Source organism: Halichoeres trimaculatus, unplaced genomic scaffold, assembly GCF_033239565.1.
Source record: "Halichoeres trimaculatus isolate MK-OKI-2021-1 unplaced genomic scaffold, fHalTri1.1 fHalTri1_scaffold_3, whole genome shotgun sequence".
Classification (NCBI taxonomy): domain Eukaryota; kingdom Metazoa; phylum Chordata; class Actinopteri; order Labriformes; family Labridae; genus Halichoeres; species Halichoeres trimaculatus.
This window is the reverse complement of record NW_027437181.1, coordinates 36,799,259-36,811,449: the sequence shown is the minus strand read 5'-3', so window position 1 is coordinate 36,811,449 and position 12,191 is coordinate 36,799,259. Positions and strand designations below refer to the sequence as shown.

Sequence of the window (12,191 nt, the reverse complement as noted above, 5' to 3'; positions counted from 1 at the left end):
CCTCCAGTCAAATCCACCTCCGGAGGACAGAGCCACACTGAAAGACTTCATGAAAATCTCCTCGTTGTCGTTTGAATGAAACCAAAAGGGGGAATTAAGCCAAGCCGTGACAGACAAAATGAGAGAGAAGAGGAGGAAGCAAGGGGACAAGAAACCAGACCTCTGCTGAAGAGAAACAAGAGAGGAGTGATGACAGGGTGAAGGCAGGAGCAAGGGTGAGAGCAATATAAAAACACAAGCTGAAGAGGGTTAGAGGAGAGGAAATGAAAGCTGCAGGACTGAGAAAAGATGGGGAGACAAAGGGAGAGGAGAAAATATGGTTAAAAGGGAAGAAGAGAGCTGGATTTTGTTGAAGGAGGAGCAGAGATGAAGAGGGAGGTGAGGAGTGGAGAGAGAAGAAGGGACTGAGAAAAGCTCCCAGATGTTTCTCAATGCAGCTAATCTGCATCCTAATAGGTGAGCAGGAAACTAATCAACTCATACAGTTCTGCCTGTCAGTCTCTCTCTTCATCTTTTCCCCACACACACACAAACACACACAGACACCAGCACACACGCTGAGACGCTCATGCAGATTCTCCCTCCCTTTCTTCTCCTTCACCCATCATTTTATCCTTCTTTCTAAATTTGGAGTTTATGATTTCTCTCATTTCCTCGCTCCTCAGCAGTAATCATCCATCCATCTGTCCACCCTGCGTTAACTCTGTGCTTCGTTGTGTCTTGCAGCTTGTCGAGGAAACACTTCGCTTTGTGTAAGACCAGACAGTAATGACGCCCTGACGACGTTCCTGAAGAATTAAAACACTATGTGTGCAACCCACTTTAATTATGGGGTCCGCTGATCGAGTACAGAATGACAGATGGATGAAAAATGTGCACAGAGCTGCTTTGCATACATGCAGGAACATAAAAAGACCCAATATGAACACACCAACAGACTGAAAGAGCTAATCTCACTGTTATTCAATCTCAACAAACCCTCAGAGAGAGAAAACATGGGGCACAACTCATGATTGATTAAATGAATAAATACTACATACTTTCCAAAAAACATCTCAGGGCAAGTCTTTGTTCTGCAGCACAGGACACTCTCCATCCATCAAGACTCTGTAGGTCGCTGAAGCTTCAAAAAATGAATTTTAAACGTACCCTCAAACTGCCTGCTGTTAAAGAAATGAGAGTCTTCGTGCTATGAAGCTGTCAGAGAGTGGTTTCCTATCTAAATGAGACACTATTATTATGCAAGCATTTCACTAGAAAGTTGAATGTTTTATGTGAAACTTTTATGCAAATGACTTCCTTGATAATCTGTTGGATTCAAAATCACATACTCGTCATGTGGAGTTTGAGTGAAATTATCATTGTCTGCAGAGAGCCGGTGGTGACTGCAGCAAAGTATCTTAAAGCATCGCTCTTTGACTTTTAAGTGGTTGTGACAGAAATTGACAGCTGTGTCTGACCAAGAAATGAAAATGTCTGTAACCACAGTCTGTAGATGATAACTATACTACTAACCAGGGGTCAAAACAGTCCAGGGCAGCCTGACATGAAAACTAACCTCCAGGTAAAGACAGTTTATAGACATCGGCGAAGGGAGGGGAGTGGAATTTGATTGAAATGGTGTCTTGTCATTGGGTCGATTGTTTTCTCCTGAGGAATACCAGCTGGTTGTCACAGGGCAGCTTCATACAGGCGGGGAATAGGCAAACTGATTGTTGTGATTTGTGATGGGAGCGGTCAAAGTATAAAACAAGCACAACTCTGTAACTTCCACTCTGCACCAGCATGTACGGACACTCGATAATGGCAGCAGGCAAACTCCAACCTGCTGTAATTTTAACACAAACAAATTAATAAAACACATTTCCTAACACCTAGTTGTAACCATTCTTTTTGGTGCATCATTGAACATTTTGCTGACAAAAAGTTGGCAGAGAAGCTAATGAAACATGCTAACTAAATAGTAAATAACCCCCAAGGAGTTCCTGCATTAAGTTTATGTGACATGAAAACTAACCTCTGTGGGGTTTTTCTTTCTTTTTGAAACTAGGAAAACCGTAGAATGGAGACACTTAACACAGAGTTTCTTGGGAGCAGCCACTGGCTTTGTTACCTTTCTTATAGCAAAGAAACCATGTCTTTGGAATCATCTGCATTCCATTTTTGTACATAAAACCATCCCTTTGGTAACGTCAGTGGTTGCACTTAATAGTTGAGGTCCAAAAACTCCCCAGGTCTTTTGAACTGACAAGAAAATAAAAAAAAGCTTTTTATCTTACTTTACCTCGGACAAGGCTCTCCACTCGGGGGGATAGAGCATTTGCGGTGGCGGCACCAAAGCTGTGGAACAGCCCACCTATCCAGGTTAGAGCTGCACAGTCAACTGAGCACTTTAAAACACTACTGAAAACCCATCTCTATTCTTAGGCGTTCAATCCCAACTAAAGGAATAATCTTGTTTTTTTATCTCTTTTTATCTTTTTTATCTTTGTATCTTTTATCCCTTAGCTACATTTTATTCCCTTTCCTATCTTTTACTCTACTTTTATTGTTTTTATCCTTATCTTATTTTATTTCTGTTTTTATGCATATTAAATGTTTGGCTCCTTAATATAAAGTGTATGAGAGATTGTTTTGTACCCCTGTAAAGCACTTTGGTCAACCGAGGTTGTTTTTAAATGTGCTCTATAAATAAACTTTGACTTCACTTGATATATTAAATATGTATATATATATACATATATGTGTATGTGTTTGTGTGTGTGTGTTATTCAGAAAACGCAGACTGAGGAAATTTAAAGCAGCATGTAGAGTGAGCATTAGTGGAAGTGCTGAGGTTGATGAACATCTGCAGACATGATGCATTTACTCATTTACCTCTTCGATGGCCTCCTCTGAGCAAAGGCATTGACCAAGGCCAATATTTTCAAAGCCCCAATAATCAACCGAATTAATCATCTGAGGGGATTAATTGGCCACGCTTTACACTCATTTACATGCTAACAGCACAGTTCCCCTAACATGCACCCACTTCCAATAACACAGACTGTGACACAGGCCAACAGTCACTCACCATAATATCACTGTTAAGCCTTGATTCTGACACTGTGAGCTGCTCAGTGGACTTAAATACTGTTTGATTATATCAAAAACTCTAAGCTCCATGACAGTTTAAGTTACCTGTGTCTATTTCTCTGCAGTGTTCATTTTCACCATCTCTTCAGGGTTAACCCTCCCACTGACAGACCCTTCAACCCAGAGCCATGCCACACTGACACAAAGTCCACTCAAAGCTCACAATTACAGAGACAATTTTTCAAAACAACAACAAAGTGAATCTTTCAGTTGAAGATGTGTCTAAATAAACAACACAGGAACCCTATATGTGCTTCCTTCCCAACATGCCTGAGTATATATAGTTTATAACCTCTCATAGCTGCCAAGTTGTCTGTTGGTCTGCAGCCTCCCTCAGTAAACCTGTGGCTCACTAAATAAAATATGGTTCTATGGTGAAAAAGACAAAGCATTGGGAATGTGTGGTGAGTGAGTTATTGGCATATTAGGAGCATGGGAGGATAAGATGTCAGACCAGAACAAGTTCAGGGCATCTCAGTGTGAAACACCCAGCAGGAGATCAGGCCTCTGGCTGTCTGAGAGACATGTCTGCCGTCTGGAGCCAAACGAGTGACGGATTTAAACCAGGAAATTCACATGCATCATGGGATCTCTTAACCACACACACCTGCACGCACACACAAAGTCGGACACAAAGTCAATCCTTCAGCGGGGCCTGTTCGATAATGCTCAGGGGAGGGTTGAGGAATGTCAGAGTGAGAAAATAGGATTCCATCTCACAGACCTGAGGACTGGATCAGGCTGTCTGCAGAAACACATCACCGGCTGACATAATGTGTCAAGTCTGAATAAGAAGTTCACACACTCGGTCTCACTTATTACAGTGAAACGCTATCAGCTATCAGAGGCTCCTGGAAGGTTGGTAAATAAACAGTTTACCCTCAGGGAGGTTTGACGAGAGGTGTGGGACTATTAAGCTGCATATGAGCTCACATTCACCGGGGAGAGGAATGAAATGTCAACAGGGTGTAACACTCGACAGCTACATCTTTATCTTTGCCGCCTGTTGTTCAATCACTTCTCTGTCTGGATGAAGAAAAGACAAAACTGAGCATGCATGAAATATTTACAACCAAAAATGCAATAAGTGGAGTTAAATGAAGAGGAGCTGTGAGCTGACACTGTTTGCATGCGGAGGGGGATAAATAGGCAGTTTTAGTGTGCATGTTTCTGTGTGTTTTGTTTGATGTGTTGCAGTGAGGCAAGACATGTTTAGTGAAAAGAGCAGGAGTGCTTAGAGCAAAAACATAAAAGGAATTCATGTTACAGGAGGGAGACGATAGACGAGTCAACGTCAAAGCACTAACATATTCTAAAAAGGAGCTGTCGGGCTAAGTGGAGGAACACGCCTCTTCCTTTCTAACAATTTTGTTTATTGATGTAAAAAAATAAGATGGTGCTGATTTTTTAGAACAAGCTCTAAAAAAAGTGCTTCAGATTTTGCTCACTGTGTTGTTGCTACTGTTGAATCACAACCTCAAAACTCTCAGGTAAAGTCTACATTACAGCACCTAACAAGAAGGAGTTTCCAGGGAATGTGGATGATACGGGGTGGAGAAAGAAGAATCTTAGGAACAACCGAGCATGGCAGACTGTAATCCAGGTTTGTTTGAGTTTTAAAAGAAGGACCCCTGTTAAAACTGGTATTTGTGATGATTTTATTTAACCTTTGTTACTGTTTCTGCCATTTGGGTAATTTTAAATACATTTTCTGATAACACAGGTGCTTTCACTATGATGAAATATTTCTGTTATATTCTTTTCATTTATGATCAGACAGTGATCAGACAGAGAGCTGATTTTGAGGGATTTTTTGTTGGTAAGTCCTGTTCAAATTTATGAAGAATCTCTTCCCCACACCTCCAGCATGTCTCAGATGGAAACACAGCGCTGTCCTGCAGGTGCTGATTGCTCCCTGGTTTCATGTTAGTCAGATGCAGCTCTAAGCTGTCATTCCTGCTTGGTCCTGGTAGTATTGTGACTATGGGGTAATTTAGTCATTTGCCAACAAACCATTTATGCAAGTACAGACTCGGTGTAGTACGTACAACACTGTGGTTTGTTTTAATGAATGAAGAGCATTACTACACCACTGTGTGTGTGTGTGTGTGTGTGTGTGTGTGTGTGTGTGTGTGTGTGTGTGTGTGTGTGTGTGTGTGTGTGTGTGTGTGTGTGTGTGTGTGTGTGTGTGTGTGTGGCTGTATGTGTGAGACGGGTCAAATCTGTGTGTGAACGTAATTCTTGGCAAGGAATATTGATTGTGACTAATACTGTACGAGTGTAAGTAAGGATGCCCTCGTTTATGTTTACAAGGGCACAGTGATGATTAAGTGTGTGTGTGATTCTGAAAGCAGAGCAGCAGTGGTAGCCCCTCCCTTTCAAAATAAGACAGAACAACAACTGTTCACCAACTGTGCCAAAACAGAAAAGGATGAGCAACACTCCTTCTCTGCTAATGAGCCGAGCAGAGTGACAGATTAAACTGCGCAGGCCCACCCTGGAGTGGGTCTATTTTTGCTCTCCTTTATGTGTCACTAGGTACTAACGCTGAACCAACATTTGACTTCAAAAGAAGGCGTTGAGATTTTTACTCAAGCGCCGTAACAATAATAATGCAAGACAGAAAATCTATTTACTGAGAGAAAAGAAGGAAGAGAGCCAGAAATATGTATGCACTCTATCTGAGCGCTGCTTCACAGCGTGTCCTAGTCTGACATAATTGTTGTAGCTTTGTTTGAAGACACTGAAATTCAACACATGCAGCTTTAAATGTTGCGTTTGTGTTCCTTAAAATTTATAATGGAACAAACCACAAAAACAAGATGATTCAATTTATTAACATATGAATAGTCCGGGTGTCACTGTGACAGGTTGACGGGGGGGGGGGGTGTAATATGAACACGTGTTTAAATAAACACACAATAAAAAGCGACTTTACTTAACACAAAATCTGCTTTTCTTGTTTCCTCAAGTGACAAAAACTGGACCCTATTGATGAATGTGGTTGGAAAAAAAGCACAAGAGCACAGCTCATTGTGTCACATTAAACAGGATAGTAAAACTGTTTTGTCCAAATTATGATGAAGAAGCCTAGAAATGTTTTTTCTCCTTTTAAAATGTGTGATTGACAAATAACATTCAGGCATTGTTATCACTGACACTTTCTTTTCATTTAGACCCTTTTCAACATATTTTCTTAATTTTGGGCCAGTTTCTAGCTCCCTGGGTTCATGCTTGGTATAGAGCATGTTGTTTATTTGTGCAGAGTTGTGGCAGGAAAAGGTGTCCGATATTAGAGTCTCCTTTTCTACTGCTTGCTAATTCCCAAATCAAAGCAACAATTTCACCTCACAAAGCAAACAGGTCAAATTTTGTTAAGTTACTTGTATAGGTCCACGTGACTTAAAGGGGACATATCATGCTTGTTTCTCCTTTTCACTATGCCAGACTAGGATGCCTGTAAAGCATTTCTGCCCTCAGTACAAGTCATTTAGTTCCTTCATTGCCCCACAATAGCGTTCTCAATATCCTCATTTTAGGCCATTCTGAAGATCTCGTTGAAACGCTCCGTTTCCAGAATGACCTCCAGTAACCTCGCAACGTCACAGCCCTTTGTGCTCTGATTGGTCAGTTCTACCAGAGGGGCGGAGGGGGTAGAGCCAGGGGGCGGTTTTTGCAGCATGGCAGTATTTACAAAATCGCCATATTGGATGGTGCAGACCGAGCAAGTTTGACCCCGAGTCAGACCCGGACGGTTCTGCAGCTCAGGAGGAATAAAATCCACCTGGACACAGATCATCTCAGGACGCTTCAGTGTGGTGAGTCAAAGCGGTACTGTAACATGTATAGTTTATACGTGGAAATATAGGCAGACTTCACCAATAAACTATTTCTATAACAGGGCTCCATCCTGCTCCTTCACTTTTTTCTGTCTGTTTTATCCATCATGCTGAAAGTGTAGTCTAAAGATCGCCTCTACCATCAGTTCCTCACTATGTTATTACTGCAGCATTATTGTGGTCCAGGTTCACAGTGCATGTCAGAACAAGCATGCAAATATCACAGTCTCACAAGTATTACGACGTCTGCTCTAACTACAGTGTTTTAACTGGTAATTCACCACGTAAAGCCAGGCTGCTCAGCAGAGCAGAGTCCCTGCATCCAGCATCTGAGGGGGGATACTCGGCTATTGGTGGGTGTATCCCATGGGGGCGGTTGTGTGACTAACTGACATCACAGAGGAGGAGCTGCTTTATCAGATTACTCCAATAAAAAGAAAGGATCCTCGTGTCGTCACGATGTTTGAAATCTCGCAGTCATACCGCAATGACCTATTTTCAGAGGCATCAAATCTCATTCTAGGATACCAGAAAAAATACAATATCTCATTTTTTTGAAAATTCAGGGGGTGAAAGGTCTTGTTTTGAAATTTATTATATTATATGTAAGTATTAAATCGGGCATCAGCATGATATTTCCTTTTTAAACTTAAGGTGGAGACTTAAAACTGCCCTTCCATTTCTGCTCCACCCTGTACGTGATCCAACACTGCTGATCAGCTGGATAAGCTGACAGGCAGCTGAAGGTAAAGGGTCACACTCGGGCTGTGAGAGTGAAGATGCTGAGCACAGAAAACACAAGAAACCTCAGTCCACTGAACCACAGCTGACCAGTCAGTTTGACATTTTTCACAGATTCAGAGTGCTGCAGATCAGTACACTTGGATCTTCTACATCAAGACCTGTTACAGTCCTCCAACCAGTCCAGCTTTTCACTGAGAAAATCTGGTGTGAAAACAGCTCCACAAGTGACTGACTGATGTGCATGACACAAACTGAAATCTATGTGAGTGTTTATGTTTCATTTTTATCAAAAATGGTCTGTAGGTCCTAACATGAGTCACACTCAAAATATCTTATTCAAGATTTTAAAATCATGTTAATGAGGCCTGAATTGCTAGAAAAGAAGCTGCTAAATGGCTTGGAAGAATATGTTAAAGTTTCTTAAAATAAGAGTAATGTCCTAATCCACACAACCAAAAAGCATTTTTTTCCCCATAGCCAGATTTTTAAAATCTTTTCAAGCAATTTAGGCATCTTTTTTTGTCTTGTGGTATCTTTAATGATCACATTTTTCCAGCTGTTTCAAATTATGATTCATATTAAGATTAACAAGACAGTTTTTACTAAGAATAAGTCAGAAACACCCGCTTAGATTTCAGTCAGTGCAGTCTTCTGCATGTTTTTCTGCACTAACTGAATCATCTTCTGATTTACCCTCTTAATGTCAAAAGAATCAGAGTGTAGTATGTGTCTTTTTATGAAAACATCCAGCACGGTATGTAAGAGCTGCAACATGCCCTTTTCAACATGTAAAACAAGCTCACCTTCATGCTGCAGCTCATTATTCTGCTTCCTCTACTTCAACAGATCTGTGCGCACACAGCCTTTTTATTTCAGGTTCAAATCAAACAAGAGGCTCAGACAAGATTCCCCTTTCACCACCAATCGAGTAGCTTGAGGCTTAAAATCCAAATAATATGACAGATATTAGTCATGAGCATCTGGCTCCTCGCTCAGGGGAAACAGCTGCTCACGCTCGATGATTTTAATTAGTCAAGAAGGAGCTATTATAATACAAATGACAAAAATACACTAAATCATCAAATATTTAAAACCAGGTGGTTTTTTTCTGTAGTAAATGGAGTTTGGGGACTGTTTAGGGGGATTTTGATGAGACAAAAAGGTGACACGATGCTTCCGTCTTCCTCCTTTACAATAAAACTATATCAGGAGGAATCGTTCACTTACCCATCACTTTGACAAAGTAGGCATCAGCTTCGTAGTTGTTCTTCAGGGCATGGATGATCAGGTCTTTTTTGCCCTCTGCCTGGCTCAGAACCAGCATGTCTAATATACCCTGCAAATAAAGACAGGCACATAGATAAGGCACAATGGGAGCATGGTGTGTGGGTCTTCTAATGTGCATTTTGATTCTTTAAACACACTAACTATTCCAGCTGTTATCTCATCACCCTTGTGTGTCTCTATCAATCAATCAATCAATCAATCAATCAAAATTTATTTATATAGCACTTTTCATACAAATAAAATGTAGCACAAAGTGCTTTACAAACAGACACATGAATGAAATAAAAGAATTATACCCCAAACCCACTCCACCCAGCCCAGAACCCTCCCACACAGCAACCCATACACAGTGTTAATAAAAAGCAACATAGATAAAAGACAATAATAAAGCGCACTGCTGTACCCAGTACGTACTGAGGACACGCCATCTTAAAGGTTTATAAATGAGAAAACACTGGAGGTAAAAAGTATAAAATGAAATATATCATAATATAAAATAAGAAAATTATTTTTAAGAATTAGGAATAAAAAATACTTGAAATTAAGTGAATATATATATATATATATATATATATATATATATATATATATATATATATATATATATATATATATATATATATATATATATGTGTATATATATATGTATATATATATATATATATATATATATATATATATATATATATATATATATATATATATATATATATATATATATATATATAAATAAATAAATTAACTTAATTTTAAGTATTTTTAATTTCATTTTTAATGATAAATAAATGAAGAATAAAACAGGAAAACTAGAGAACAAAATACGGAAAATATAAAAGATTTTAAAAAGAAAAGACAAAAAAATAATAATAAAAAAATAAAGAAATAAATAAGACAAGATAAAATAATAAAAAGTGGTCTGTACTTAAAATAAATAAAACACTTAAAGGTAATTCAGGTAAAAGCTCCACTAAAAAGGTAGGTTTTGAGTTTGTTTTTAAAGACATTAACATTAGATGCAGGCCTCAGGTCCTCAGGTAGGCTGTTCCATGAGTGGGGGCCATAGTAGTAAAAAGATGCGTCACCATAAGTTTTTGTTTTAACTTTGGGAACTGTTAACAGAGAGCTTCCTGAAGACCTGAGGGCTCTAATGGGCTCATAAGGTAAACGCAAATCTGATAAATATGAAGGATTAAGACCATTAAGAGCTTTAAAAACCAGTAAAAGAATCTTAAACTCTTTCCTAAAAGAAATGGGCAGCCAATGCAGAGACCTTAAAACTGGTGTAATATGGGCTCTCTTTCTGGTCCCCGTCAGCATCTGTGCGGCTGAGTTCTGCAGGAGCTGAAGAGGGTAAAAAAAAAATTGTGGAAGACCAGAAAGAAGAGCGTTGCAATAACCTATTCTACAGGTGATAATAGCATGGATTAATGTCACTGCATTGGCTTGAGAGAGAAATATCTCTATATCTCCTCCTCCTCCTGGTCTCTCTTTTTCATTTATAAATCCTCTCTTCAGTGAGTGTGACAGCGAGATGCACGGGAAGAGAGAGGGTTGGATTTAACGGACAGGCTACATGGGCAGAAATAATTAATTCTGATTAGACGTGCACATACAGTAGACTGCTGCACAGGCTGTGATCAGACACTCATCCTCTATGTGTGTAAGCTCTTTCTGTGCAACCACACTATGTACTGCATGTGGACAATCAAATGTGTAGGATCCAGGTGAAACTGATTGTTGGAGTAAAACCCTCAGCCTGTATACAGAGTAAAAAAATCAACAATAGAAACCTGCAAAAGCAGTAGATAATAGGGCTTTGTTTGTGGACACAAAGCATTCAAAGATGCAGTGCAGACGCCTGCATTAGTAATTACAGTCAGGCGCTAAACATAACATGACATTGTTCTGTCATCAGTCCAAGTCTTGAATATTACTTGTGAGTATGAAAAGAAAACCAGGCACTTTAATCATTCTGTTGATGTCAGAGCTGGAAAAAGCTTTACACATAATCCACTTTTCTGCAGCAGAGAAATCAAGTATTCTGGTATTCTCTGTGAGATTAATTCATTTTTTCTCTGCATTTGGCACCAAGCTCTCTAATTCTGTGGAAAGTGATGTAATTTTAGAGGCATATCTCACTCTGTGATCCCAGCATGTATACAGACATCAGGCAGAGGCAACGACACATGAGAGAAGATATGAAAGAGAGAGACGAGCGCCGCATAAAATACTCACGTCCTCGTAGATGTCAAAGAAAGTTGCCATGACGGCGTTTTGGATGGCCCCCAAATCAGTTTGGTCCCAGAGGATGTGGAACATCCTTCCCACACTGTGACAGCTGGCGTTGTTACAGGGCACGTTCTCCAACAGGAAGGCCTGCTGACCGCTGAGAGGCAGAGAGACAGAGAGCAGGAGGGGAAATGCATGCTGATATTTAGTATCTTGGATCACAACAAAGAAGCATTATGAAAGGTGAAGCTGGACAGGAAACAACTTGTGTCACCAGCCGATCAGTCTGACAGTTTATCTGCTGAATCATCACCAGCTGGCTGAAGGGGTGATGGTGTTTTAACAACTCTCTGCTGAGTCTTTCACAGCTTCTGATGCAGACCCAGAAGAGCAGGTTTTACTTTTTGTTCAAACAAGGTTTTCTTTTTTTTCTTCAGGCCTAAAACAGAAGTTTTGGGGCTCAGAAAGAGAAGAAAGTGCACATTTTTTATCTTACTCTTGCTATCAGTCTGCACTGGGTTACACCAGCTGAAATAGTTTTAACATTGTTTCAGCTTTGGTCTTATAACTCGCTCTGAGGGGGAGAAAAGTCTTCTGTATCAAACTGCTGATGGTGTTGATCATTTTAAAAGATGAGATAACTTAGAGGAACCTTTGTCTGACTGGCCAAGGAAAGAGAAAACATTATAGCCCCATATGAGCCAGATGTCGATTGTCATGTTTGTTTCGTAACAGCGTGATGCCGTGTAACCCACTAATTAATCCAATGAAGACGAAAAATGTGACAGAGTTTTGTTTTGTCAGGAGTTGCACGCTGTTTCATGACGCCATTTTCCAAACAAAAAGAAAGTTATCTTCACCAAGTCACCTGGTGTTGTTCTTTATTACCGCTGTTGTACAGGAAGTGACCATTCTTTCAACCAATCAGCAGACTGCAGTGTTTCTAGCTCCAACTTC

General features: G+C 39.9%; 1 protein-coding gene across 1 annotated transcript in view; it reads right to left on the bottom strand.

Annotated features, from left to right (window-relative positions):
* itfg1 (integrin alpha FG-GAP repeat containing 1) overlaps nucleotides 1-12,191 on the bottom strand; it is a 252,552-nt gene that overhangs the window by 79,248 nt on the left and 161,113 nt on the right. The window contains exons 11-12 of the mRNA XM_074667248.1: nucleotides 11,241-11,391; nucleotides 8,946-9,054 (exon numbers count right to left, since the gene is read on the bottom strand). Coding sequence (XP_074523349.1) covers nucleotides 8,946-9,054; nucleotides 11,241-11,391 — 260 coding nt within the window. The remainder of the gene's footprint in view (nucleotides 1-8,945; nucleotides 9,055-11,240; nucleotides 11,392-12,191) is intronic.